General features: G+C 34.5%; 1 protein-coding gene across 5 annotated transcripts in view; it reads left to right on the top strand.

Annotated features, from left to right (window-relative positions):
• Positions 1 to 1,403: 1,403 nt before the first annotated feature.
• Positions 1,404 to 27,275, top strand: part of LOC128234061 (protein turtle-like) — a 162,108-nt gene continuing 136,236 nt past the window's right edge. For all 5 annotated transcript variants that reach the window (XM_052948020.1, XM_052948023.1, XM_052948022.1 and 2 more), the window contains exons 1-2: positions 1,404 to 1,550; positions 10,497 to 10,565. In XM_052948020.1, the coding sequence (XP_052803980.1) occupies positions 1,502 to 1,550; positions 10,497 to 10,565 (118 nt within the window). In that variant the 5' untranslated portion in view covers positions 1,404 to 1,501. The remainder of the gene's footprint in view (positions 1,551 to 10,496; positions 10,566 to 27,275) is intronic.

Consider the following 27,275-nt stretch of genomic DNA (forward strand, 5'->3'; position numbering starts at 1 on the left):
TATGGGGGGTTGGGGGGGGGGGGGGGGGTAACAGGATAGCTAGATATGTTTTTATACAAAGGATTGATGCTAAACATTAAAAGATTTGGTATGACCTTAGATGTAGGCATATCCATCATAGAGAATTGTTCCTTTACTTAAAATAAGTCTAAGTTTAGAGATGACATTGACTGATATGATCACCAAAAATTCACCATGGGTTAGATGGGTGATTCTAAGGTGTGATGAATCGGTGCAATGTTGTTGCTTTTATATTTTTAAGTGTTTCAAACTTAAGAGAGATTCTTTCCTGCTTTGAGTAACAGTTTATTATATATTTTGGTTGATGAAATTTGTGACACTTGGTAATTGGTTTCAGTACTTGATCAGATGGGAATGGTTATGAAAGTAGGCAAATGTACAAAACATAAAGATGTTTAGCCTAGATCAAAACACACGTGATTTGACCTACAACTACATGTATGATCTCCTAAAAAATTGGCCATTGGCGGAATGGTGGTAGCAGCGGCAGCCTTTGATTTAAATGTTGCCTTCATTTGATGAAGTATTTTCTAAACAATACTGATATTTTCAAGGTATGCCATACTAATTTAAGGAGAAACTCATAAAAGAACACCTGTCCTGTTAGGACCTTGCTCCTGCTAGGAAAACGCATGATTAGAACTACTTCCCTAAGCACAAACCTGAATTAAAAATAGCCCTCTCCGACTACAAGTAGAATAAATTCAACAATTCAAAAAAGATGGAAAGTTAAGCCTATTAACTTCCTCATTTAAGATGCTGATTTTCTATGCAACGACCTAAATGAAAATGATGCTTTTTCGATTAATACCCCAATCAACTATAAAATTAGGCAGTACCAGAATGTGCAGCCCTTCGAAAGTTAAATCCGCTCCTGAGTCAGAATATTTTTTTATAACCTGAGAATTGATTCAAGATAGTAAAGTTACTTCTAAAATTCATAGGTTAAAGAAGTTAAATTCTCCGAGGACATGTAAACCGGTTTATATGTCCGTGATATCACGGATAATCTGTAAGATTTTGGGGAATTTCGATTTTGGGCCAGCTCTACATTACGACCACCTATACGAATTTGCGATTGAATGCTAACAAATTGTTGAAAAATGAAAAGAAATAGTTATTTCACAAAACGTTATTTCATTATAGTCAAAAAGTACTTTATTTAAGTATTTATGCGGTTATTGTATTATTCGTAAATGAGCATATGAAAATATCTAGGTCACACGCGCCAATTTGAACTTTCAACTCTCAACTCATATTGATCATAACACGGCAATTGTTATTGGCTAAGATTGCGTCTGTATTTGTTTCAAAACATTTGATTGGACAGAAATGCTACAGCACTTGTTGCGCACCTTGCGTTCAATAATTCGTCTGTAATTGACAGCATGTAAATAGTTTTTGTTTGAAAAGAAATATATTTCTTGCAACATTTATCAATGGATTATTTTATTGTGTCGTTGTCACATCAACAAGGGCCATGATTTTGTTCCAATCATGGTGTTGGTATTGTCCAAATCCTTTAAAAGGTGAGCATTTTCTTACTTTTTCGTACTTCCACAAGTTTTGTTGTGAATTTTCAAATTATCAAATGTGAACTCGACATGCTTTGAAAATTGAACTGGAGAAGTGAGATAACCAACATCAGAATGGATTTGTTTTGTTAGCCATACTATGAGTTTAAAAAATTGTTTCATAAAATGAGTTCCAAGTATGTTAGACTGTATTGTTATTTTTAGGGTAAAAAAAGTGGGGTGCAGGACGAAGTGAACCATTTCACAAGTGAACCAGTTCCTAAGTGTACCATTTCAGGACCAAGTGAACCACATATGTATTATATAGTGGCTATTGTTTGATGGCACACTGTCTGAAAGGTGATAATAACTAGTAATTATCGCCATTTGAATGCAAGACTCAAGAGTAATTACCAATTAATAAGGCCAATTAAAATTAAACTACAAGTATCCATTAATTACACCCACACTTATTTGTTTTTGGGACATGATTGAGGTGTAAATAACAAACATAGATAATTTTTTGAACATATAGTAAGTAAGTAAGTAAGTAAGTAATTATTTATTATAGTGACATGTGTATATATACATCATTACAAATCAATACAAATATAAATAGTTTAAGCAATTACACCCGGCCCATCGGGCCTATAAGTCACCTAGATATCACATATATGAAATACAATTTTTCATAAATTAAACATAACGAATATGTATGTAAGGTTTAAAGTGAATATTATACATATCTATAAAGGAAATGTTTATATCATCAAATACGTTTATAAGTGAGTTTACATATTAAGGACATTGCATGAACAAACTTTCAACGTAAAAGATGTAATGTTAATAACTAGCAATACTTTTAAGCAAACAGTGTGGTTTTTCTCAGAGTGAAAGCACTAACAATATACTTGGATAATTGTCTCACATAGTCCTTCATAAGTAAAACAAGTTTGTCTAGATCGGAGATATTTACAAAACTGTCACGTGATATGATATTACCAAGGTAGGTATTTCTCAGTTCATTATACAGAGAACATTGAAATATGAAATGACACTCGTTCTCAACTTCTCCAGAGTTACATAGCCTACACGTTCTAGAGTCCACTGGTTCCCCTAAATAACGACCGGTCTCTAATCTCAGTGGTAATATACCAGTCCTACACTGAGCCAATAATGAACGTTCATTTTTCTTAAGGTCCATACTCAGATAGGTTTCACACTTGAATTCTTGTTTAAATTCACGGTACGTTCGTAATTTCGGCATAGATCTTATATCCTGTAACCAAATGTTAACATAATAGTCCTTGATCAGCGAATGCGCGTTCTTAATATCAACAGGCTGTTTTGCATTGAAACTGTCAGATATTCCTATTTTGTCCATGATGTCCTTCACCTCGCTTGACCAGTTAGCGGTACATTTTCTATAGTCAATTTCAAACACCTGGGCGCACAGTCGGTCACGGTCCATGAGAACAAGTCTATTCCACAGGCGTAGCATATTACTCCAGCGGCGATAACGGGTGGGTATCCATCCAGTGTCCCCTGTCAGCGCCGGGATCGGCGCGAAGCGATGGACGCCAAGGGCGTACCTCATACCGCGGTTCTGCACATTATCCGATGGTTGGTATTGTTTGTACCCCCACACTGAGCTGCAATAATCCATGACGGGCACAACACAAGCGTTATAGAGTTTCTCATATGGTTTAAAGGAAATGTCTTTCAAGGGGTGTATCTTACTTATAACACTTCCAAGAGCTCTACCTCCCCCCTTTGAAAGCCCCTCACATGTGGTTGAGAAATCGCCTCTGTCTTGGAAAATGATGCCTAGAAACTTATATTTGTCCACTATTTCTATTTCATTATCACCAATACGGAAGATAAACTGTGTTCGTTGAGTGCGTGCTTTCCGGAAGTGCATACATTTCGATTTTGACGTGTTTATGATTACACGCCAGCGTTTGCACCAGATGTTCAAAATGTCGAGCATTGCTTGTAGGTTTTGTTCAGAGTCTGCGGTTAGAAAAATGTCATCAGCGTACATGAGAATGGACACCTGGTGTTCCCCGATGGTGACGCCACACTGTAAGTCGTTTATTTCCTTTACTAGGTCATTGGCGAAGACGGCAAATAACGTCGGTGATAACGTGCACCCCTGTTTCACCCCAGATATGCAATCGAACCAGTCTGTGTGTGAGTTGTTGAGCCGGACACAAGATGACGAACTCGCATAGATATTCTTGACAGAGTTATAAAACTTTCCATCGATATGATTTAGTAACAGTTTGTACAATAACATGTCCCTGTCAATATAATCGAAACAACGTTTCAAGTCAATAAACGCTGATAGACATTCTTGTTGTTTCTTACAACACTACTAAGAGTAAAAACGTGATCTTCACACGATCTGTGATTTCATATATGAAATAAAATTCAACGAAGTAGGATGTATTGATAATATATTCATTATAAGGATTAAATAAAAAGGTATATTGTTTTTCATTTTTCTTTTCCTTTATATCAAATTACATAATTCTAATAAATAAACACTTTGATATGATTAACAATGTATTCATATTATCTATTCAATTATTTATACTCAGGAAAATAAACTCTGAAACATAATATTACATTAAGAGAATATTCCCTATATAACATATAGATGGTTCACTTCGTCTCACCGAGTGGTTCACTTAGTCCTGGTTCACTTGGGAAATGGTTCACTTCATCCTATGTTGTGGGGAGCCCGGGAGGTTGGTGGAGGTGCTATATACCCCCTTCCCCCCAATATAGGATCTGGTTATCACATGTCAATGAATTACTTTAAATTGTAGATAAGAACTTAAGACTTAAATTAAGTTTGTGTTGTATAGTCTCAACACAACATCATACTATATGTCTCTGGATGAGAAAATATAACAGTGACTAGTCTAGGTGAGGGTTGTCATAGTTTAATAGCAGTGTGCTGCAATATCTTTATACTGGTTACTATATTTTTCTTTTAGTTTAAAAAAAAAATGTAACTGTAACTTGAATAACTTCGTTGTGTGCAGCAAGTCCAACAACTTTTGTACATTTGTTGAGCTGTGCCCCATGGACCCTTAACAGACAAGTATTGGAACCGCTTTCAGCGTGCTTGTTTTACAGTCATTAACAAATCAATAACTGCGGTTTGTATGTTCAGGACCAGAATTTTAATAGTTAAAATGCATTATCAATACAAGATCAATAATAATTGTATTGTTTTGATTGAAATTCGTCTACAGATATTAAACTTTAATACAAAAGGAAAATGTTTATCCAGCACAACAGTTATTGATACAAATCTTCAGTCCGCAAATAATCATCAAAATCTCCATGCAATTTCAGAGTTTATGATAACTGGTAAGCATGAATCATTACGCAACATTATTATGATTTTTTAAAGAGTAAGAAGCGCAGATGTAGATACTGAGACACTTGTGAACATACAATTTAACATTGGAAGGCCCACTGGTGCTAGCTCATACTAGATGAATTAGTTTTCCTTGTTTCCAGACTGGCTGATTGACAAGTACATAACTTTAAAGCTGTCAGTTCACACATAGAAATATTAACATGGGCATAATTATAGGTCTTGTAATGCATTCTAGCAGCTAATTTTACACACCCGCTGAATCTCAAAGACAGGTTGCTCTTGTAATTTTGAAGATGAGAAAGATCTTTTAAAGACATTTTGTTGTTCGTTTATTAATAGTTAAGTGATTTTTTGTGTAGGCTTGTCAAAGAGATTCATGTCTTTTCGATATGAAGTTATTTGATCTTGGTGTTGTATCCATTTCAAATGACATAAACATTTTATGAATGTAATGGTCAATAATACAGTTCTTGATAGGAAAATGTCAAGGTTTTTTTTTTGCTGTGAGCATAACTAATAGCTTATATAAAATGAGGAGTGTTAGACACTGCTATTTTTTTATAGCTGGGCTGCTTTTATTACTTTTACATTTTGCATAATTATTGGAATTAGTTTGTTATATGTATTCAGTAAACAGTAAAAGTCAAATAAACAGGAATTTAGAAAGTCTGCCTGTAACAAACTGACTGCATACAAATGGTGATCAAAGTTGTAATGTAAATTAATGCATGAATTATATAAACATTTGTATTTTGAGATAAAAATCTTAACCGATAGCAATAAAAGGATTAGAGAGGAGTCTTGTCCACAAAACATTAAAAAAAAACAGTCTGAAATCTGTTTGTGTAATGGCTGTCCATCCAATCCATATACTTGACAATTACGCCCAGAGCAGAATGAACAGTCTTTTACATTCATGCATACCGTAAGTCCTGTCTTCTAAACCCTTGCATATCTATGATGTAAGACAACTCATACTAGCATATAAATAATAACTGGAGTATACTGTTATCTGTGCATGTATTAGTCATATTAATTAACTATGGACTATGTTTTGATATTTTTAGTACTGCAGACACAACAGTCCTACAGGGCATTATCAATGCATTGTTGTTTTCTAAACATGGAAAACCAGACATCATTGGTGTTGAAACTGACAGAGGCCAATGAAATTATCATCACTCACAAACCTTTTCTGTTGATTCCCCCCACCGTCCCAAAGGAAATTTTCCTGTGCGTTGAAATGAGCAATTATTTTGCCCTTTTTTCTCAGGAATTGGGCATACTGACATCTGCTGTGAATGATTATGAAATTTTTCACTTGGCTTATGAAGACCTCATGATTAATTAATTGCAGAGACCATTTTTTCCCCAAAGTTGTAAGTTCTATTATGTCTTGAAACAAGAGAAAAAGGCTAAGGACAGGTCCCATGAAAAATGGTTCATTTTGTAGAATTCATGATGGTAGGGTCTTAATGCTATCCAACCTAAGACGTTCATTATGATGTTGTTTTCATTTGGAAATGGAAGAAAAATATATTAATGAGAATTTTAATTAGGCAGAATGAAAGATTTCTTTATTTTCAGTTACCATTTAATTTTAACAATCTTGTAAAACCGTGTTTACAGCAGTAGGAAATTCCATAGGTACATGTACCTAAAACTTGGGGTGTGGGCTGGGGCTTTATGGAATGCATTACTTCGAACTAAAGTCCAGAGGCTGAGTATTCAAAAAGCAAATTAGATTTAACTAAAATTTAAGATCAGAATTGAAGTGTTTTGATTGGCCTGTATATTTAGCTGACCAATAGGCTGAAATGAATCACTGAGGCATGTCTAAGGATACAGATAAGATCAATTTTGAATTCTGGCAGAAAATCGCCTGCTTTTAATGGCACCTATGTATAAAGGCAAACGCTTGACACTGATCTCTCTCAATGTATTATCCATATCATTGCACAGATGAAGTTGTCAAGCACTAGTTGGAAGCTCATCTTTTTTCTGGAAATACAAAAATATACAAGAGTAACTTGATATAATTCATACTAAGGAGTTTTTAACTTTTCACCAAGATGAAATTAATTTGACCAGGTTTTCAAATTCCGGCTAGTGCAATTTTGATCACTGAACTGCATGAAAGTTAATGCTCCAAAACAGTAAAACCCATGTTTACCAGGTTTTTACCTTCAAGCTTGTGTAAATTGATCCTTGGATGCACTGGCCAGTTATAGAAGGTGTATGCTCTCAATGGACCCCTTGAGATTAATAATGGAGCCATGTTGTACCAGCCATATAGCAGGCATGATTGATCTCCTGTTTTATTCATTAGAAGGCTGAAGGGTTATGTTTTATGCAGGGTATTCTAGTAATTTCAATGCACTTTTGAGGTACAAATAACTAATTATGATACCCAGATATCGGGGATATTTTGGCTGTTCTAATAATAGATTTCTCAATGCTAAAAAGTAAACTCTATTTTCTCGATTTGAATGAAGTAAATAGGTTGGCAAAAAGTCTGATTTAATCCAAAATAATTGGAATAATTACGAATAAACAGATTGAAAATAAATTTCAACTGCGAAATATAATATGTAACAAGTAGAAATTAAATGACAGGCAAAACCAACTGAATGCACTATAAAACCTCCTGTGCCACTAGACTTGGAGGTTCTTATGTCTGGTGTCCTTGGGATCCCGGGACAACGTTAGTGTTGAACGTTAATCAATGTTACAATGCAATTCACATTTTCCTAATATATCCAGAGAAGTTCAAAAAGCAAGTCCAATGAACATTGTTCTGTTTTCAAAATGAATACCTAAACCTAATAAGATACATTTGTGTTGTTGACCTTTTCACCTTGACACTGTCAAACTAATGGCCAGTCATTTGAATTGCATAAATCAGCCATGAATTCTCAAGTTCTTTTTTGAAGAAATTACTTTCATTTGAACATTTATTTGACAATGGCTTTGAATGCCTTAAAACGCACGCAAATAAACATGTCAAAATCCTTCGGTCTGTATTGAAAATCTGTTTTCTATGGGGGGAATTTTGAATTGGTCAGTTGCGTTGCAATATTGAATCAGGCAAAGCTACTGGCTTTTTATGTTGACAAAACTGACAAGTTTAAAAATCTTATTTTGCCACTAATGATTTATATTTTGGCTATATATATGTTTTGGAAGAAATGCGAAGAGTTTTTGAAGTATACAGTATTAAAATGCACATTAACTGTTACTGAAAAATCATTAAATGAATTAATACAAAAATGAAATGAAACCTTATTTTGAAATCCATGGAATATTGAAATTTATGGATATGCTTTTTAAGTATTGCAGGAATTTATTCCTTTTAACAGCATCTGCTGGTGACAATTCAAAAACACGTCAACAATATTTTTCAGCAGGAATTCACATATTATTTGATCTTCATTGACCAGTTATATGGTCAGTGCAAGCATACAGACATGCTAACCAAATAAAGTTTGTTTTTGCAGCATCTGTACATTTTGTATGGCATTTGAAATGGGACATAACTCATTATTCTTGACCATGTAATCTTGGATGCAACTTATATACTGTGTATTTACCAGTATACATGTAAATGATGTCTCAACCTTTTATTTCCAGGTGTGATGTAGTTCTGGGCAGTCATCTGTTATGTGAAGATTGACTTGACCATCACAGTGTAGTGTATGTTGTTATATTTCCAGGTGTGATGTAGTTCTGGGCAGCCACCTGTTATGTGAAGATTGTCTTTGACCACCACAGTGTAGTGTATGTTGTTATATTTCCAGGTGCGATGTAGTTCTGGGCAGTCATCTGTTATGTGAAGATTGTCTTTGACCACCACAGTGTAGTGTATGTTGTTATATTTCCAGGTGCGATGTAGTTCTGGGCAGTCATCTGTTATGTGAAGATTGTCTTTGACCATCACAGTGTAGTGTATGTTGTTATATTTCCAGGTGCGATGTAGTTCTGGGCAGTCATCTGTTATGTGAAGATTGTCTTGACTGTCACAGTGTAGTGTATGTTGTTATATTTCCAGGTGCGATGTAGTTCTGGGCAGTCATCCGTTAAGTGAAGATTGTCCTTGACCATCACAGTGTAGTGTATGTTGTTATATTTCCAGGTGCGATGTAGTTCTGGGCAGTCATCTGTTATGTGAAGATTGTCTTTGACCATCACAGTGTAGTGTATGTTGTTATATTTCCAGGTGCGATGTTGTTCTGGGCAGTCATCTGTTATGTGAAGATTGTCTTGACTGTCACAGTGTAGTGTATGTTGTTATATTTCCAGGTGCGATGTAGTTCTGGGCAGTCATCTGTTATGTGAAGATTGTCTTGACTGTCACAGTGTAGTGTATGTTGTTATATTTCCAGGTGCGATGTAGTTCTGGGCAGTCATCTGTTATGTGAAGATTGTCTTTGACCACCACAGTGTAGTGTATGTTGTTATATTTCCAGGTGCGATGTAGTTCTGGGCAGTCATCTGTTATGTGAAGATTGTCTTGACTGTCACAGTGTAGTGTATGTTGTTATATTTCCAGGTGCGATGTAGTTCTGGGCAGTCATCTGTTATGTGAAGATTGTCCTTGACCATCACAGTGTAGTGTATGTTGTTATATTTCCAGGTGCGATGTTGTTCTGGGCAGTCATCTGTTATGTGAAGATTGTCTTGACTGTCACAGTGTAGTGTATGTTGTTATATTTCCAGGTGCGATGTAGTTCTGGGCAGTCATCTGTTATGTGAAGATTGTCTTTGACCACCACAGTGTAGTGTATGTTGTTATTTTTCCAGGTGCGATGTAGTTCTGGGCAGTCATCTGTTATGTGAAGATTGTCTTGACTGTCACAGTGTAGTGTATGTTGTTATATTTCCAGGTGCGATGTAGTTCTGGGCAGTCATCTGTTATGTGAAGATTGTCCTTGACCATCACAGTGTAGTGTATGTTGTTATATTTCCAGGTGCGATGTAGTTCTGGGCAGTCATCTGTTATGTGAAGATTGTCTTTGACCATCACAGTGTAGTGTATGTTGTTTTATTTCGAGGTGTGAGGTAGTTCTGGGCAGTCATCTGTTATGTGAAGATTGTCTTGACTGTCACAGTGTAGTGTATGTTGTTTGATTTCCAGGTGCAATGTTGTTCTGGGCAGTCACCTGTTATGTGAAGATTGACTTGACCGTCACAATGTAGTGTATATTGTTATATTTCCAGGTGCAATGTTGTTCTGGGCAGTCACCTGTTATGTGAAGATTGACTTGACTGTCACAGTATAGGGTATGTTGTTATATTTCCAGGTGCAATGTTGTTCTGGGCAGTCACCTGTTATGTGAAGATTGACTTGACCGTCACAGTGATGTGAATGTAATTGTTTACCATCACAGTTTATATTATTATATTTCCAGATGTTAGGTTGTTCCAGGCAGCCACTAGTTATGTGAATATTGTCTTGACCATCACTGTGAATATTCTTATTTTTCCTGGTGGTAGGTAGTATCGGGCAGACACCAGTTCTGTAAAGATAATCTTGGCCGTAATGTTGTATTAACTTCTATTTTCAGGAGTGAGGTTGTTCTGGGCAGCGACATGTTATGTGAAGATTGTCTTGACCATCACAGTGTATATTCCCGGTAAGTTTTATGCTATTTTAATAGAGCTTAAAATGATATTTAATAGGTGGGTCTTTTATTACTTTTTAAATCGGACCCAGCAAGAATAACAAAAATGTTATTTATTGCAGAGCTCAAGATAAGCTGCTTTATGCAAAATTATGCAATAAAATAATAGAAATTGCAATTTAAATCAAAAACACATACAAACAAACATTATGAAATTCAAACATTAGTGGTGTGTAACCCCAGTTGATGAATTGATGAGGCATGTGTTTTTTTTAACTAGTTCTTTGTCATCGGTCTTTGGGACACTTAAAATCATTGTGTGTTTCAAATCTTGAACAAAGCAAGGGTAAAGAATAGCAGCATTTATTGTATTTTAAGAAGTGGAGTTTTTTGACTGGTCAATTTTGGATATTTAAATGTTGTCAAAATTGTAATAGAATTCCATCTGTCTATGCGATGTAAAATGTCAAATGTTGATAGCAGGGTTCGAATTTAACTTTGAGGAGCACTCGCAAAATTTTGCGAGTGCATTTTGAGGCAACTCGCAAAATGACAAATCAACTTGCAGTTTTATTATTTGCTTTATTCCCTTATAATATTGTCTAATTAAAGTAGAAATTAACACCTAAGACATATTATGAATATTAAAAAGTATCAATCTTGAGTGACTCGACTACTAGAACTTGTTGATGGCTTATTCTATTTGGGGGGTATGGAAAGACTCGTCTGATGCTGGCAGCTTTTTGATAACAAAGCTGTCCAATAATTTGACATTGTTCACTTTGTATATTTACCCACGCCATCGGGTAATTTAATACCCATTCGACAAGCACGCTACAGATTTTATTAAGTCTCTAAGTATTAAAAACAATAAAATAATAAATTTAAAATAAAAAAGCAACAGTAAATGTAGCGTGGATACTTTGGACCATGAAATATATCGATCAACGAAGTCTATTCCTTTTGACAGTTGGGCGGAAATATATTCAAAGGATGATGGGGTTTACATATAGTGCGCAAAAGCGCTAAATTTAGCCAATGATTGAGCTAGGTGATTACATCATTCGTATTTACTTTGTATTATGCACGCCTCGAAGCATCCCGGAAAGATTCGAGATAAAACTCGGCCTTTTCCGTATTTGTTCTATTTTTGAAAACCTACTAGAGCGTGACTCCGTACTGTCTTCTTTATACCGGCGGTGTAAACATGCCACTTATAGGCTGTTTACACTCGACTACATAGTGGAAGTAAGTTCATGTTTATTCTACTTTCCTTTTAACATTTTGTGGTCTAGAAAAAGCCACTCGCAGAATTTTGCGAGCTTGAATAAAAGTCACTCGCAATTTCCAAATGTCGCTCGCATTTTGCGAGTATGCGAGTCTAAATTCGAACCCTGGATAGAATATATTTTTCAGATACCTTTAAAAGATGAACTGATGCAATTGTACCAGCATTGTTGTTTTAACGATATTGCTTTTTAGTCGAAGATGTACCACTCAGTATTAAAATGTTGAAAACTTATAAAGATTTTGCCTGTTTGAAATCTAAAGAAATGATTTTTTAATACTAAAACATTTTGGTCCTGTGATGATTTTGTGTGGTCCTGTACATTGTTACAGGACCTCATGTCTTAAATCATTTAATTGTAAAAGTTTTTGGTGGACTGAAATGGGTTTTGTTTGGACTGAGAAAATTTCAGATGCTGTCCGACCAAATGACTGACACTTCTCTTGAATTTTTACAATGTCTGTAAACCAAAAACTGAATCATTTTATCGTTTTATCCAAATAAAACTTCGCTACAAAAACTGATCGTATGCAATCAGCAGAAAAAAGTGATTTTCTGTCAAGCAGGTCTTAAATTTTCCTCCTTTTTGCTATTAAGTTATTGCAGCATCGAGGATGATCTTCCATGCAATTTATATTGTCAACCAATTAATTACCATGACACTTTCATTTAACCTTGACTTACGGCTTTTGGAGAGGAGAGATTTGGAATTGAACTGTTTTCTTCATTAAAATTTTCTTCAGAAATGGTGAGTTAAAGCTATTAAGGTCGTTAAAATAAAAGAATTATCGCAAAATTATGCTTTTTTATGTACTTGGTTTGAAAAATTTTGGATGTGAAAATATTCAGAATAAGGGATTCTTAACCCATTTCATTCTGAGACCCAGTTAGATATGATACCTTGAATATCTGGGCATTTTCCAATAACTGATAAGCCATCTGCCTTTTTATGACCATTGTGTTGTATAAACACTAATAACTTCTTTATTATTGGTACAAGACCCAATAAAGATTACATATTTGGAAAGGAAATAAAAATATGCACATGTTTATGTAAGTTTTATTAGCAAATGATTTTAAATAAATTATTTTTGCAAGTTAACCAGGTGATGATGAAAAAAAAAACACCAAAAAATAAATATGCACAAATTGAAAGCAAAAAAAGCACACATATTTTTTTTCAAATGTCACATAATCCAATGTATGAAAGTTTCTAAATTAATCTGTCTTTAAAATGCAGAAAGAATTATGCATCTGGGTCCTTCTGAGCTATTGAGTAATATTTTTTTTTTTTTTTTAAATGCTTGTAAAATTGCAATTATACTTGGAATATAAATAAATAACATTTGTGTTTTCAAAACTTATATCAAGGATATAGTAAACGATAACTAAAATGTCCTGTTTATTAGGAATAATTTTTAAACTTTAAATATTTGTTAAAAAACGACGATTTTGGGGACGTTATTTGTGACATTTTCGAGTGCTATCATGCAAACTGTAAAAAAAAAGTAAATATTGCTTCATAATTACAGCAATTAGAAACAAACAATACAACAATAAAGTATGTATATAAATACGCAAATAGTTTGATTAAATCAGTTTGTTTTCTTGTATTTCTGTCCCGATAAACAAGTGCATTAGGACGTTACTATGTCGGTCCATTTTTTTGCATGAAAACATTGGAATCTCGATACGTCCATGCATATAATGTTGTGTGATGTGAGCGGTATTTTACAAGAAGAAACACTGGTTTCGCGATATTTATGCGTTGCACCTGAATCTGATGATCAGAAACGCCACTATAAACTTTTATTCACAAAGTTTAATGTGTCGGTCCAACCTATAACGTCCGGTTATTATCATTAAATACAAAACTACGCAATTTTATAAACATGTTATACTTCGGAAACGCAGTGTTGTGTACTACGTCATCAATTGTGGGCCCCGGTGTACACAACGAAAATTAGCATGGATGCAAAGGAGGTAAGTTGGTGTCGGTCCATCATGTTCTTAAGCGCATAACGGGCGTAGTACAAACCGAAAATGATTGTCATATTGTGTTTCTACTGTATTCATGTATTGGGGTGATTTATTAACCTCCTTATACATGACAAATGACAATGTGTTGGATTTTCGATGTTTTCACTCGGCATACTGGGGGCCTCCCGATAGTTATCGTCTGTATTGAGCATGCTCGTTACGTTTGGACCATTATTTTGGTTTTCCCGTTACACGTGGACAACGCTATGCATTGAGTCTACACTGCCAACGTAACGTCCACATACTATATTATCATTCTTGCATTGTATTATAGTTTACAATCACCATCTTATTGGTAAAAAACACTTCATGTTTCACATAATGTATCTGTACAGACAGTGTATTGAGAGAATGTCGTTGAAGTACATGAAACACTTGAATATCACAGACGTTATTTTGGACAATGACTTTTTGTTTTTTTGTTACGTCAACCCATAACATCTGTACATACAGATCTACATTCCGAATGTATCTGATAGAATATTGTTTCATTACTTGCAAGATGTGTTACATTTGATTTGATGATCAAGTAAATGAGACAAACCAGATCCGAAGTAATATTATAGAGGAATAAAACTGTTTTCATGTATGGACGTTACTTCTACACCTAAACTGTATGTCAATGTGTTCTACATAACGTCCAAATAGATTTTGATTATATCTATAAACAATCTTGTGCTAAAACTTGTATGAATGAATAATACGTATGTTTATTTAAGAAATATGATTGCACATGAAACATTTAAGTTGAATAAAACAGAATTCATATAAATAACAACATTTGTGTACGGACGTTAAATTTGACATGATATTAGTGTCGTAAGCTTATTGACGACTGATCCGTGTTGACATGACATCGAAAAACGCTGTCTCATATTGTCTCATTCAATTGTCTCAGTCTGTCCATATTATAAATAATTATATATATATATATACAGGTTGAATTTCAACTTGGGTGGATTCGTGGAAGTTGCCTTGCCATGCAGTAAAAACAGAAAACTGTTTGTAGCAGAGGTATACACTTAAAACAAAGTTGTCTCTTGCTTTGAACGAATTCTTTATTTTGTTCTTGTTAATAGTTATTGTTCACATTATATGTTTGTGTTTGAAACATTGTTATGTTACAGAACTTTCCATTTATTTTTGGATTCACAAACATTGATAGGAAGCGGTAGGTCCCGTGTTCGATCCGGCCGGAGGGCGGGCTCTATTAGTTTCCGAACACCGCTTCATTGGACAGGATGTTATTCATGTTGATTTTCATGATAATCATACTCATCGGCCCTATATGACCTACAATGTCCAGTGTTTTTCCTGCCTATCAACTCCATTCTGAAGTAAATTTTGTTTTAACCCACCAAAACTCTTTTCCAATCATAAGATGAATTTATTGTATAAGATGAATTTATTGTATAAAACACCTAAATCCAGACATAGTCGTATGATGTACATGTAACATACCTTTTATAGTAAATAAAGGGATATATGTAGTTATACTTAGCTCTAACAATCCATGATGATGATGATATCATGGTGACTGCCTTTTTCATTCAGCAATAGTACGATGATGTCAACAAACAAACCAGAATGCTACAAATGCTGTTATAATACTAACAGACAGGTGCATCACCCTTAGTTGAATACCATTTGTTGCTTTTCTGATGCTGATGATAATGATGATGATGATGATGATGATGATGATGATGATGATGATGATGATGATGATTGGTATAATGTCCAATCAAGGCATGCAGGTGCAACACTCATATCATGAGTGTTGCTTTACAATTGATGATGATGATGAAATCAGAAGTTGATGATGAATGACTGCCTTCTTCCATTCAGCTATTTTATATTGTTGTCAACAAACACCAGAATGCTACAACTGCTGTAACAGTACTAAAAGACATGTGCAGGAGCTGTATTCACACAAAATCTTAAACTTAAGTCAAAATTTCAAATGCAGACTTCTCTATTACTAACTATACGACTTCAATGAAACTTTTTATGACAAGTTTCATTGAAGTATATCTGAAAATGAATTAGAAATCTGCATATTTGAAATTTTCACTTACGTCCAATGTCTTTCCTAAATAGCTTTGTGAATACAGCCCCTGCACTCTAGTGCCTTTTATTACTTTTACATCTATAGATAATGATGATGATGATAAAAATGAGCATTAAGTACACTATATTACTGATTTGTAATGATTGAATGTGTCAATCTGACTAATTATTCATCCAATGTCTTCATCTGACTTCAGGTTATTGATGTCCAGGAGGATGAAGTGTTGTTTCGTTACATGGAAGCTGCCAGAGGTGGATTTAAATGGCCAACAGTTGAAGATGTCAGCTGGGAGCATCATTCATCAGTTACTCGCCACCTTGATAACCCTGTTCTCGACATCCAGAAGAGTTCAAACCATGTTCAGATTTTTAAGTTAAATTAGACTTTGACTTTATCACAGGGAAGAACCCTGTTCTTGACATCCAGAAGAGTTCAAACCGTGTTCAGATTTTTAAGTTAAATTAGACTTTGACTTTATCACAGGGGAGTACCCTGTTCTTGACATCCAGAAGAGTTCAAACCGTGTTCAGATTTTTAAGTTAAATTAGACTTTGACTTTATCACATGTATGGGAGAACCCTGTTCTTGACATCCAGAAGAGTTCAAACCGTGTTCAGATTTTTAAGTTAAATTAGACTTTGACTTTATCACAGGGGAGAACCAATCATTTGTTGTGGTATTTTTTCTATTATAATTTAGGCGATTTCAGTTAAACAAATAAAGTTATGGAAATACTTCAGTATCGTTTATAACGTTGGGGCCAGGTCCGTGTGCAGGGTCCATCCTAGAGGGTAATAGTCGATTTGCCAGATAGAGATCACTGTGCAACTTGTCCGGGGTGAGCAATGATGTGTAACAATGAAAATGATGTCATCACAGATAAAGTTGCACAATAATCTCTATCTGGCAAATCGACTTTTAGGGAGAAATACTTGCTAGCCTAGAGCTATAGATTACCAAACTTCTCCAATGCCGAACTCAAGAAGTGTTTTTATATATATAACGTTGCGGCACACCAATTCGCCCACCAAAAGAATATATTTAAACGGTGAGGGAAAAATAATAAAGTTATGAAGCTTTTATTTTGTGTCCACCCAAGAGAACATGTGACCTTGATAATTGTCATAACATGTTTCCAACCGGGTTCATATAAAGGTCAGTAGTACCGTCGTCAGGTGTCTCTCTCTCTCTCTCTTCTCTCTCTCCTCTCTCTCTCTCTCTCTCTCTCTCTCTCTCTCATGCATTTTAGGTACCTCTTACCCATAGGGCATGTAATTTGTTGGTTTTTAATATAATATGGTGCTTTAATCCAATGCCCTATGTCAATAGTAACGTCCAAACAGAATTTTGGTCAAACTGTCAACAGTAACATCCGAACATTATTTTGTCCAGAATTGTTTCCTACCTTCAAATAAACATTTACAAAGTACATACATTATAGTCTACGTTGTAATGAAGAGATTACAAAGCTAATATAAGTTTAGAAGTCAAATCTGATATGTAGAAACAAATGTAAAGTCCAAAAATTTGGGTAACGTCCGTAACACTTACAATTTAATGTTTTATTCTTTTTTACATTACAATGTTTGAGAAATGATCGCTATGGGCATGTACACTGTGCATCCAACTTGTTGTAAATTAACATTCATCTCCAATTTAGCACTTTATTTTTATGTCAAACCAATGTCAAAGCATGTTGAGTAACGTCCGTAACTTTCAATGTAGCTCATAAAAAAACTTAATTTGTATATATTATGCATTCTGAACTATCTTCTAACGTACCATTTATAAATGGTGAATAAATCTGCCATAACTAGAACCCATGCATTACAGGATATACTCAATTCTATTTGTTCAGGTGTTGTCAAAAAAATATTACTCAATAGCTCAGAAGGACCCATCTATTTTAAATCTATAAAAAGTTATAACAGTTTATATCATCCCATGTCCACTTCGGAGCAAATCAGGCGGGTGGATGTTCATCACGATGTTGGTTGGTATAGCAGTTTGAATCCTCGACCAGTAAGGTCCAGAAGTCTTGCCCCCATAACAGTTTTATTGATAAATGACAGTAATGCAATATCCTGGCTTTCTTGGGTCATATTGTTCTTTAGGACCACCATTCTTTGTATTCCCACTTGGAAACCTTGGGGTGATCCTCTTTGTCATTCAATCATTCTAGAACTCCTCAAGATCGTCATAAAAACTCCACCAAATAATGCAAATGTCATAGTTTGTGATTTCTATCGATGTTTTAATATGTCTTCTGTTTGTATCAAACAAATTCACATAAACTTCGTCATTATAACCATCCCAATATCACTATCTTCACTGTGGTCGAAAGTCCTATCCATTTCAACCAAAATTTGCATCAAAATCGCAATAAAAAGCTTAAATTTAACTCGATTTTTGAGTTTTAAAATTATTTCTTCATTAAAATTTTCTGCGCATCTATCTGCGCATAACATCCGGTCATTCCAGAAAACGTATAAACCGGAAACAATACAGTCAAAACGAAAGTAAATAAAGTGAAAGTTCAGTACGTCAAAAACTACACCTTTTGGTGTATCCCGCATGTAACGGGTAACTACACCAAAAGGTGTATCCCGAATGAAATGGGTTAATTTCTGCAGTTGGCATTTTGAGTTTAAGCTTTGAAACTATGAGGCTCAATACCTACAGAAGCATCGTTGTTGATGTACGTATTTCAATTTCCCATAAATCAGCGTTTAAAATAGCTAGCACTTTGCAGCCCCTGGACATACCAATTTCATATCAACTGTCTTGTCTATCAAATGCCAGTTTCAGATAAGTATATAATGAAAATAGGAACTTTTCCCTGACTCATATTGAAGGGTTTAACCCTCCCGCCCCCTTGTTGCCCCCTTGTTGCCCCCTTGTTGCCCGCCATTGGGAGTAAAGCCAATTTTTCAGTTACTGCATTCAGTATATATCACCTTTTTGAGTTCTGAGTGCTTCTAAAAAAGCCTCAGAATTTTGCACACCAAACCTCATATTGTGTTAATACACTTTCAGGAAATATGGAGTAAAATCATGAATACGTTTTCTTGATAAATTCAAGAATAAACATTCATGTCACAGATCTCTTATAATTGGCAAGGAATCCATTAATTGGCTCCTGAGTTTAAAAAGATTTGGAACTTTCAATCAAACCATCAAACAACACTAAAGTTAATTTCTCAGATTCCCTGGGGAATTGGCTTGCAAAACTGAAATGAAAGAGGAGAACTAAATGACAAAACCGTTTTCTTTTGTATTTCTTTTGTCAGGTTTTTGTGGCCAGTGTTAATCAGAAGCAATTGAGATGACTTTCATTGTCTCTGTCCACATTAATTTTGATATTAGGCCTAAAAAAATTATTTCTGTTTTCTGTAACCCTACTGACTGAAAAGTGTATATTGCCCGTTAATAATAATTGAAAAGTCCGATTTAGTGACCTCTAGCCTGGTCCGATAACAATGTTTTCGTTGTTTCCAAACTTGTTGCTTAGAAATGAACTACACAAATACAGTATAATGACCTTTTTTTCAGCATGTAACAGAAAGCAGTTATATATATATATATATAGAAAAAATTAAATAGCAGCCCCCTAAAATTGTCTCATTGTTTATTTCATGTCAATATGGTGTCAGAATACTACCTTCTTGCTAACACATTGTCAATGCAAACTGTGACGAAGGAGTTCTTCAATTTCATTGGCTGAAAATGTAGGTTGTATTCTAAATGTGTTTCTTATTCAATTAATAGCTACATGGCCACAATTTCTTCAATTATAAAAGTGCCGATATATCACTTATTTTTTTACACAGATCATATCCTTGGTTTTTATTTCATCATTGATTAATAGATAAACATAATAAATTGCATTTTTTCTAATTTTTTGCATCAATCTAGCACTCTATTGTGGGCCTCTTTGAAATTCACCTGGACCCTTTGATGTATGTTTTCTGACAAAATAGTGGTTTATATTTTATATTTTCTCGGAGCATTTATTTTTCTCATTATTTCCACCTGGTTCACTTTAGTTTATGAGGCGTTGTTTATTAAGATGAGATGAAATCTGATCAAAATCATTTCTGTCTTTCTTAGAATTACTACAGGGTAAATAAATACTGCAGCTAGACATTTATTCCTTAAATTGTAAAGTTTTGACTGGAGATTATTTGTTTCCTGACATAAAAGAATATAATTCTTTATAAATTCAAAACCTTAAAACGACTTCATATCTGAGTCACACTTTCTTGCTAAAGGAATAAAGTTATTTTCAGTGTAGAAACTTATTACCGACCATAATTATAGTGTACACAACATGTTCAATAGTGGGTAGCGATTGAAGAAAAGTGTTTTTTTTAGTGTAGAAAACTATTACCGACCATAATTATATTGTACAAAACATGTTCAATAGTGGATGCAATTGACCACAGAAACTGCTTGAGAGTGGGGAAACAAATTTCCATATAGCAGAATTGGACAAAAGATGACCACTACAAACATCAATATAGCCTGTTCAGACTGCCCAGACCACAGAAGCTGCATGATAGCAGGGGAAACAAATTTCCATATAGGAGAGATGGACAAGGGATGACCGCCACGGACCTCTATGGACATCAATACAGCCTGTTCAGGCTGCCCATGGTGACACAGAGCTCCTTTTACAAACCTACTTACAAACCAAATCTAGTAATAAACCAAACAAAAACAGGCAATCTTTCCCAATCCGCTTAAATTGGACATGAAGCCTTGGTAACGCAGTTTTCTTGGACACTTGTACAAACTCGGTATGGCTCATTTAAATCTTGTAATGTTACAGCTTCTAGATATTCTTTGAAAGTTGGAATGGTATTGATGGTATAAAATTTTAGTTAAATAGATGTTGTATAATAGAATTGATGAATCTCATACTTTTGGCTTCATGAATTCTGTCTAATAGTGCTATGCACCCTGATTTTAGCTTCTATTATTATGTACATTGCTTTTGAGATGTTGTGGCACTTATCACAATAAATCATCAAGTGTTGGAAGAGTATTTGTTGTTGTTCCATGCTTTGTTATATGTCTCCATCAATCTTGATGTGTCGGTAGCTTTGTGGGTTCATTCCTGAATGTGTAAGATAATATTAACTGGAATTACGTTAATGCAACTTTCAAGGGTTTATTTTCATTCCCAAACTTGACTGACTGAATCCAATCTGCTTAAAGTATGTTCATCCCATCCTCTTTGATAATAATATAGGTAATAATTACAATGGATTTAGCATGTGTCAATATTTATTTATTCTGGAATATTGGCAGATTTTTTCGCTCAAAAATATAAGTCCAACAAAGCTGGAAGGTATTATGAGCATTTCTGAGATACTAAATAGTATAGATTGTCTTTCCTCATAATTAATTATTTATAAACTAATTTGACATTTGTTTTATTTATGAGGAATGTGCTTTAGAAATATTTATTTTTATTTGTGTTTCCTTGATTCAGAAAAGTTTGATTTTACTTAATGCTTGGATGCTGACTTGTAAGATTGATAAAAACAAAACTGATGGTAATGCAAATTTAACTTTTTTGCCACTTGCTAAAACTGACAGATCATTTTTGAATAATTAATGTTAGAACATGGAAAAAAGTGACTCGCTAAAATATCAAGTGGGTATGAACTTCTATTGGCATTTTCTGAATTTGACTTGCATTTAGCGTGTCAGTGATCACCTAATTTGAACCCTGCAATGTGTCCATCTGCGTTGTTCTTGTCTGGTTCATATCTTTCACATTCATGGTTGGATTTTAAAATTATTTGGCAGAAGTGGCCACCACAGTTTGAGGATGTGTCACACACAAAACCTGTGTCCCTACATTCAAGTTCAAGGTCACAGCAACCTACTGAACTTAGTATGGTCAGTCTTGTTTTTGTCTGGTCTCATACATGGTCGGATTTTATTTGATTCTGGAACATGGCCAATGGTTAACCTGGTTGAGAACTTGTAAATTGCATCTATTTATGGTCCACCATATTGTTTCCAGCGCAGGTGTTTTATATAACCTATTACCCTAAGGTGATATGGAAAGGTTCACAAACTATTAAAACAAATTATGTTCACACCCACATTTACACCACACAAATGTTTTTTGGGGGGGAGGGGTGGGTGGGGGGGAGGTTATAGGAGTAAGTTTGATGGTCTGTTGGCCAGTCTTGTCCAGTTTCTTAATAAACTACCAGTTTTTCAGTGGTACAATTGTTTTAAGTTAGAAATGGGTACACATGTTTAACAATATAAAATATAGGTCCAGTTGACTTTGGTAATGTTTGATGGAGTTATACCCATTTTCAAAGAAGTAGTTTACCATTCCTGTGTCCAAGCGGCGTGTTGGGGTACTTGTCACATCTGTGACACCTCTAGTTTGTAATTAAAACACAGGGGATTGAATTTTACACCTTGCACACCTTTTTAAACAAATATGGAATATTGGGGATGACTAAATACATGTGCTAAACCTCAAGCTAATGTATATAAATAGTTGGACATAAATGGAAACAAATTGTCTTAAATTTCCATGAATTCCTTTCTATTTCTGTTGAAGGACACCAGCTGCTGATTTATTGTGGTTTTATATATATGCTACATAAGCATTCATACAAAATAATGTTCTCTTAATTTGATATATTTTCATTTAAATAATTGAAACAGAACCTAGGGTGTCCTTGAATATACTGTGTTGGTGTGGGCTTTTGTCAAAACAAATTGATTTACCATGCAGCTGTGTGACAGTCTTTTAAAAGGAGAATGATTTACCATGGTGTGTGGCAGTCTTAGAAAGTAGAATCAGACAGTAAAAATTGGTTTATATTAGCCAGGAATTTTAATGGATCCATGCACTCGTGTCATTTTAAACGCTAATTATATTAGGTAGGAGGATGTTTTGATCATGATGCACACTTGAAACCCCTGTCACACCTAGCCGTGTTGCCACTGCGATTGTTCAGCGTTGTGAAATTCCCAGAGCGCCCTGAGATCCCTGGAAAAATGGATATTTTTCATGAAGATGGTGATGTTACGGCGTTGTCGCGGCGACACAGGCTTTTCTACAAAGTTCCATGGCATTCAATTGCGTTCCTACTGAGTTCTAGTTGGGGTCTGTCTACTGTGTGCATCGAGTTGTCACAGCGCACGCACTGAATGTGCACGATGTGCACTAAATATCTCGACTAAGGTTGATCATATCGCATTGTTTCTCTGGAGTTATGCCGCTTGCTATTGTCAATACTTTACCAAATTCAGTAACTTTCAGATGCGTGCTATAATGTGAATCATTTCAGGCTGTACGTTGTATCTCTTGACCAAGCAATGTTTGTATTTTATATCATTTCCTCTTATATTTTCTATGCTTTTTTCAATAATTACAAGGAACAGATGCAGCCACTGATTTAAAGTGATTTAATAAGCCCAATTGAAATGAAAGGTATTGAATAAGTATTAAAAATATCTGCATCTGCTATGGACATAAAATATTTCTACTAAAATTGGTTCCACATTTATAGGTGCTAGCTTTAAAAAAACATTTGGTTCAGGTTACCTGACCTCGTCTATGAAATAGGGGCCGTTTTTTTAGGCAGTTGGTTTATAATATTTATTATGTTTTTTATAAAGCCCAATAAAATATGAAATATAAAGCCTACCAAACTGCCTGTTTTTGATAAGGATGCAACACTAACCTAAACTTCTTTTTTTTTGGCCCTACCGACTGGCAACTTATCCAATTCGTGGAATTTTATTCAAGATGTAAAAGATTGATTCTATTAAATTGATCAAATTTAATTTGTTAACTAAAAAAAATGGGGATATCAATGATCTACATTAATGGCGTGATCCTGTTTTGGTGAAAAGAACATTTTCTCAGATACTGTAATTAGAAATAAATCTTGATTGTACAAGTATAATGTAAATGGAAGAAACCAAGATTGTAGATTAATGGTAGCACCAATGTCTTTTTTGCTTCCAATTCTAATTTGATAGCTGTAGACAACTGAAATCTAAAAGCACATAAAAATCCATTCAGGGAAATCTGTAAAGTGTCGACTTGGGAACATATAAAGTTAAATTACAGATCAACTTCGCTATGAGACAAAATATATCAGGTTTTTCTTATGAGCTCTGATACAAAAGGGAAGGGGATGTGCTGGCTTGAGCTTAATATTGCTTTCCTGTGTAATTTACCCTGAAATCTAGAAATTCCATGTCAATTACATTGGATTAAAGCTACTAGTGTGTTTTTCTGTCAGATGGCTTTCGAAGACTGTTTTCTGTATTGCTTCGAAAATTTCATTATTCCAAGGATGGTTTTAGTTAACGCTCAAAACATGAGGAGCCACTCCTGTCCTTATAGCTATAAGGAACCTGGTACTTGCAGATATGCCACAGTCATGTTAACACAGGAATTAATTTAAGCAATAAATAAGTTTTGTTAGATTTGAATCATTTCAGCAAAAACTGATTTTGATTTATAGAAAATCATTGTTCAGTCTTTCAAAATTATATTGTCTTTGAATTATACCTAATCAAAGCAATTAATTATAATAAGCTTTCTTTTGGTAATAAGGCTAGGATTGAGGAACCGTGTAACAAATTGGAATCTTATAGTTCATTAAGCATGTATCAGTCTCAATTACAAAATCGATGATCAATAAAAAAAAAAATGGCCTCTGATTAATTCTGATCATTGCCAAGGGTTTTATGTCCGTTTTTCAATATCTTTGTTAATGTACGAAATCTAAATATAGGTTATCAAGTTAAATTAAACTTCATTTTCTAACCAATTGTGGGGGTAGGGGGGGGGGGGACAATCCCTTGTGCTCCCTCCTGCTAAATCCACCACTGGTCAATATGTTTTATAACTAAATCTGACATACCTAAACATTTTTTGAAATGACTTAATTGTTCTTTCTTGCCATTTTTTAAAATATGGTTTATATTAAGTGGACAATATATATATCATTTCATTACTTTTACAACACCCATACTCATAAACAAGATTACATATAGATTTAAGAAGTGGGGGGGATTTTGTCTGACTTGCAAAATGTAGGTGGGAGGATTTGTCCAGGGGGGTTGTTCAGTTATGCCCATTCAATCACAAGAGAAAAATTGACAAGAGCTAGCATCTACTAGGGTTGCTTTTTAATTCCAACCATTAGTTTACAGCCTTTCCATTCAAATTTAGGAGGTTATTTAATGTGGATCCATTTGTCAGAATTTCTCAGAAACTCTGTGTTTTACTTAAGTGAGAAGAGACATTCACTTTCTGGTAAAACCATTTAGTTATGCTTTTACAAAACAGAGTAAACATAATTAATTCAACATTAAACAGCACTTGTTTTGAACATAAACATTCATAATTGCATTTAAATTGACATGCAATAATTTGAATGTCCCAGAAGCATTGTATAATACAAGATATAATTGGCTGCCATAATTACTGCAACTGTTATTCTTAGGCATGATTACAATTACATAAACTGAATTAAGAAAATTGTCTTCAATTAGATGTGCAAAATTGCATTTCATTTGTTAATTATAAATGGTGTAAATTGAGCATGTTTTTGTTGTAATATACTTCACATGACTTGAACTTTTCCATATCAACTTTAAATGAATACTTTACCCCTAAGCTCCAAAAAAGTAATTTATTCTGATGGAAAGCGCCATTTCTACGGCGGCCATTTTAAAGCACCTGCTGATGCCATTTTTATCAGTGCCCCAGATAAGATTTGAAGCAGTTTGGTATTTCACTCATATCTTTGATTTTAATTGGGTGGAAATCAAAATACAAAACTAAATTTGGTACTTTGGCATTTTATGTGTTTTGACAATTATTTAATTAGTATTTTGGCTAATTATTACTGACATTGTTCATATGGTGAGTCTTTTGGCATAGACTGAGTCCCATTACTAACACTATTTGCTAATGCTGGTTGTACAGGTGGCCTGTTTTCTGGGTTTGTATTTTTGTACCAGTCGTCCCTTCCATCTCTTCTAAGCTAACTGGTGCAGGATCTTAATCACTAACACTTGGACCACACATGCAAATACTTTATGAAACATCAAATTTGTCTACTTTAAGAGAGGATCTGAATTTGTTTTTAAGTCTGTTTTGGCAACCAAAACTACACTCACACTCAACACTTGTAACCATCAAGCATAATGATACTTTGAGTTGCCATGTTTGGAAATATGGCTTCATGAAGAATGATCAATCTCTTGCAGAGTTTATATACTGAAAATAACCCTTAAATCATCGAAAGTAAACAGGCATCTCCTTTAACAATGCTGATTTACTTATGGGGGCTGGAATAACTGTTATAGTTTCCACAATACGTCTGCTTGCAAATCTCCTTGGAATATAGAAACCCTTTTCTCAGTACCATGGAATTCAGCAAGAGACTCGACCACAGAAAAAATGCAGTGATATGTTCAAATATATATATGAGACATATTTTAAAGAACTTTCTTACAAAAATCTTTGCTTAATGGTTTTGAAATATTTGTTATGTACTCATGCTTAACAGTTTCCCTGTCATCTTCTACCTCATTTTTTTCCATTTCAGCTTGACAGTCACAATCACTGAACTTCATGTGTTCAAATTTTCCCAAAGTACTTCTACTACTGACAGTATCTCACTGAATAGGATATCTTCCTTCTGCAGGTGCAGCTAACTTACTGTGAATGTCCAACATAAGTGCAATCAAAAGAGCCACTTTATAATTACTTAGGTATTGGTATCTATAAAGGCCTTGGGCAGTTGTGTTTTTGTCACCAGCAATTTTTGACAGTATAGGCATACAAGACACAGCATTAACTGCATTTTTTAAACCTAGCCATTTAATACAAAGGGGCTCTTTAACTTTTATAGCAAGCTCAGGTTCTTGTAAGAGGTCTTAAATTACTGCATGTTGTCTTGAACATTTGTGAATATGAGTCACCTCACGTCAAAAACAAGGTCACTAGGTCAAATCCTAGGAAGATTTTATTCCATGTCAAAAAGTCAATAGTTTTATCAAATTGTAAACAAACTTTGTCAGAATACTTGCCTACATGTTGTCTTGAACATTTGTAAATATTTGTGAACTCAGGTAAACAAAACTAGGTCACTAGGTCAAATCTTAGAAAATACTTTTCCCATGTCATAAATTCATTCTTTTTTTAATGAAGTCAATAGTTTTTATTTAATTGTTATGATTTTTTGCCAGAATACATAAATACATGTCTACATGTTGTTTTAAACATGTGTGGATATATGGGACACATCAGGTCAAA

This window comes from Mya arenaria, chromosome 5 (assembly GCF_026914265.1).
Source record: "Mya arenaria isolate MELC-2E11 chromosome 5, ASM2691426v1".
In the NCBI taxonomy this organism is placed as follows: Eukaryota; Metazoa; Mollusca; class Bivalvia; order Myida; family Myidae; genus Mya; species Mya arenaria.